The sequence below is a fragment of the Rhincodon typus genome, unplaced genomic scaffold, assembly GCF_021869965.1.
Source record: "Rhincodon typus isolate 14 unplaced genomic scaffold, sRhiTyp1.1 hic_rhity00000097, whole genome shotgun sequence".
Lineage (NCBI taxonomy): Eukaryota > Metazoa > Chordata > Chondrichthyes > Orectolobiformes > Rhincodontidae > Rhincodon > Rhincodon typus.
Window position 1 is genome coordinate 110604 of NW_025965735.1, and position 1177 is coordinate 111780.

The following is a 1177-nucleotide window of genomic DNA, read 5'->3' on the forward strand; positions in this document are numbered from 1 at the left end:
CCCCTACACCCCCTCCCTATCTCTGTCACCTCCCCCAGCCCCTACACACCCTCCCTATCTCTGTAACACCCTCCGATCTCAGCCTCTCTAGCATCCCCCCAGTTCCCTTCACTCCGCCACTGGGGGCCGTGCCTTTAGCTGCCTGGGGTCCTGAGCTCAGGAGTTGCCTCTCTGTCCATCATCCCGAAAGAATTTCGTTCAAACGGGACTCCATTGGCCGATCTTCTCCTTCCCCACAGTATCGCGTTTGTTGATTGGCTCGCCATTGACTGACTGATGGGGTTGGAGACCCGTCTGGGGAATGTGGTTGCCGACAGGTGCTCCATAAATGCAGGTAGACGTTGTGGCCACTCTTCACAAAGTGCCCCTCCCGGGTGGTGTTGGTGGGTAATAGTTTCTGACCAAGCCAGGGGACAGCCGAGGCTGAGTTTGAAAAGGGATCCAGTCTAGTTACTCAAACAAAATGGCTGCCGGCGAGGCCTAGTGTCAAGGCCTGGTTTCCAAGGCTAAAAAAAGAGTCAGTCAGTCTCTGGAATCGTTTCAGACTCAAAGAATCCCGATCACCGCCCAGTCAGCTCCCCCTGCGCCCCCCCCCCGGTGAGTGAGGGATGGAGGGAGAGACAGAGGGAGCCAGAGGAGAAGGGGTTGCTGACTTTAACAATTCCTTGCTGGTTGCTCAGACATCCCATTGGTTCCTGTTGGCGTCTCCTCCATTCAGCAGGCACTGAGGGGACGGGGACAGGGAGAGAGACAGGAGGATGGGTGGGTGGGTGCGAAGGTGAGGGGACACTCAGTGGGATGGAGGAAGGGTCGGAGAAGGATGAAGACAGTCTCTCAGAGCTGGTTCACTGCACTGCCCTGCACAGGCGCAGTCCTGGATTTGCCAGATTGAAACAAAACAAAAACAGAAGAAAAGATAGAAGGTCAATGCCATCCCACATTCTTCAAGCGAAGAATTGGCCGTTCGGCCCATCCATCCTGCTACCTCTCTGGTCAATGGCTGATCTCATTGCAGCCTCATATCCACTGCCCTACCTCTCCCTTCCTCCATTCCCCCCCCCAACCCCTCCCCCCCCCAACCCCTCAGGCAGCCCCCCTCAACACTCATCTCTCCCTCACCTCAATCAAAATGTGGCCAGCCTTGACCCTTGAATATATTCAGTGACCATCCCCCCCC

At 56.2% G+C, this 1177-nt stretch overlaps 1 protein-coding gene across 1 annotated transcript in view; it reads right to left on the minus strand.

Annotated features, from left to right (window-relative positions):
- Window positions 1-44: 44 nt before the first annotated feature.
- The window catches only part of LOC109926349 (neural cell adhesion molecule 1-like), a 5397-nt gene continuing 4264 nt past the window's right edge, over window positions 45-1177 (minus strand). The window contains exon 6 of the mRNA XM_048621193.1: window positions 45-874. Coding sequence (XP_048477150.1) covers window positions 835-874 — 40 coding nt within the window. The 3' untranslated portion in view covers window positions 45-834. The remainder of the gene's footprint in view (window positions 875-1177) is intronic.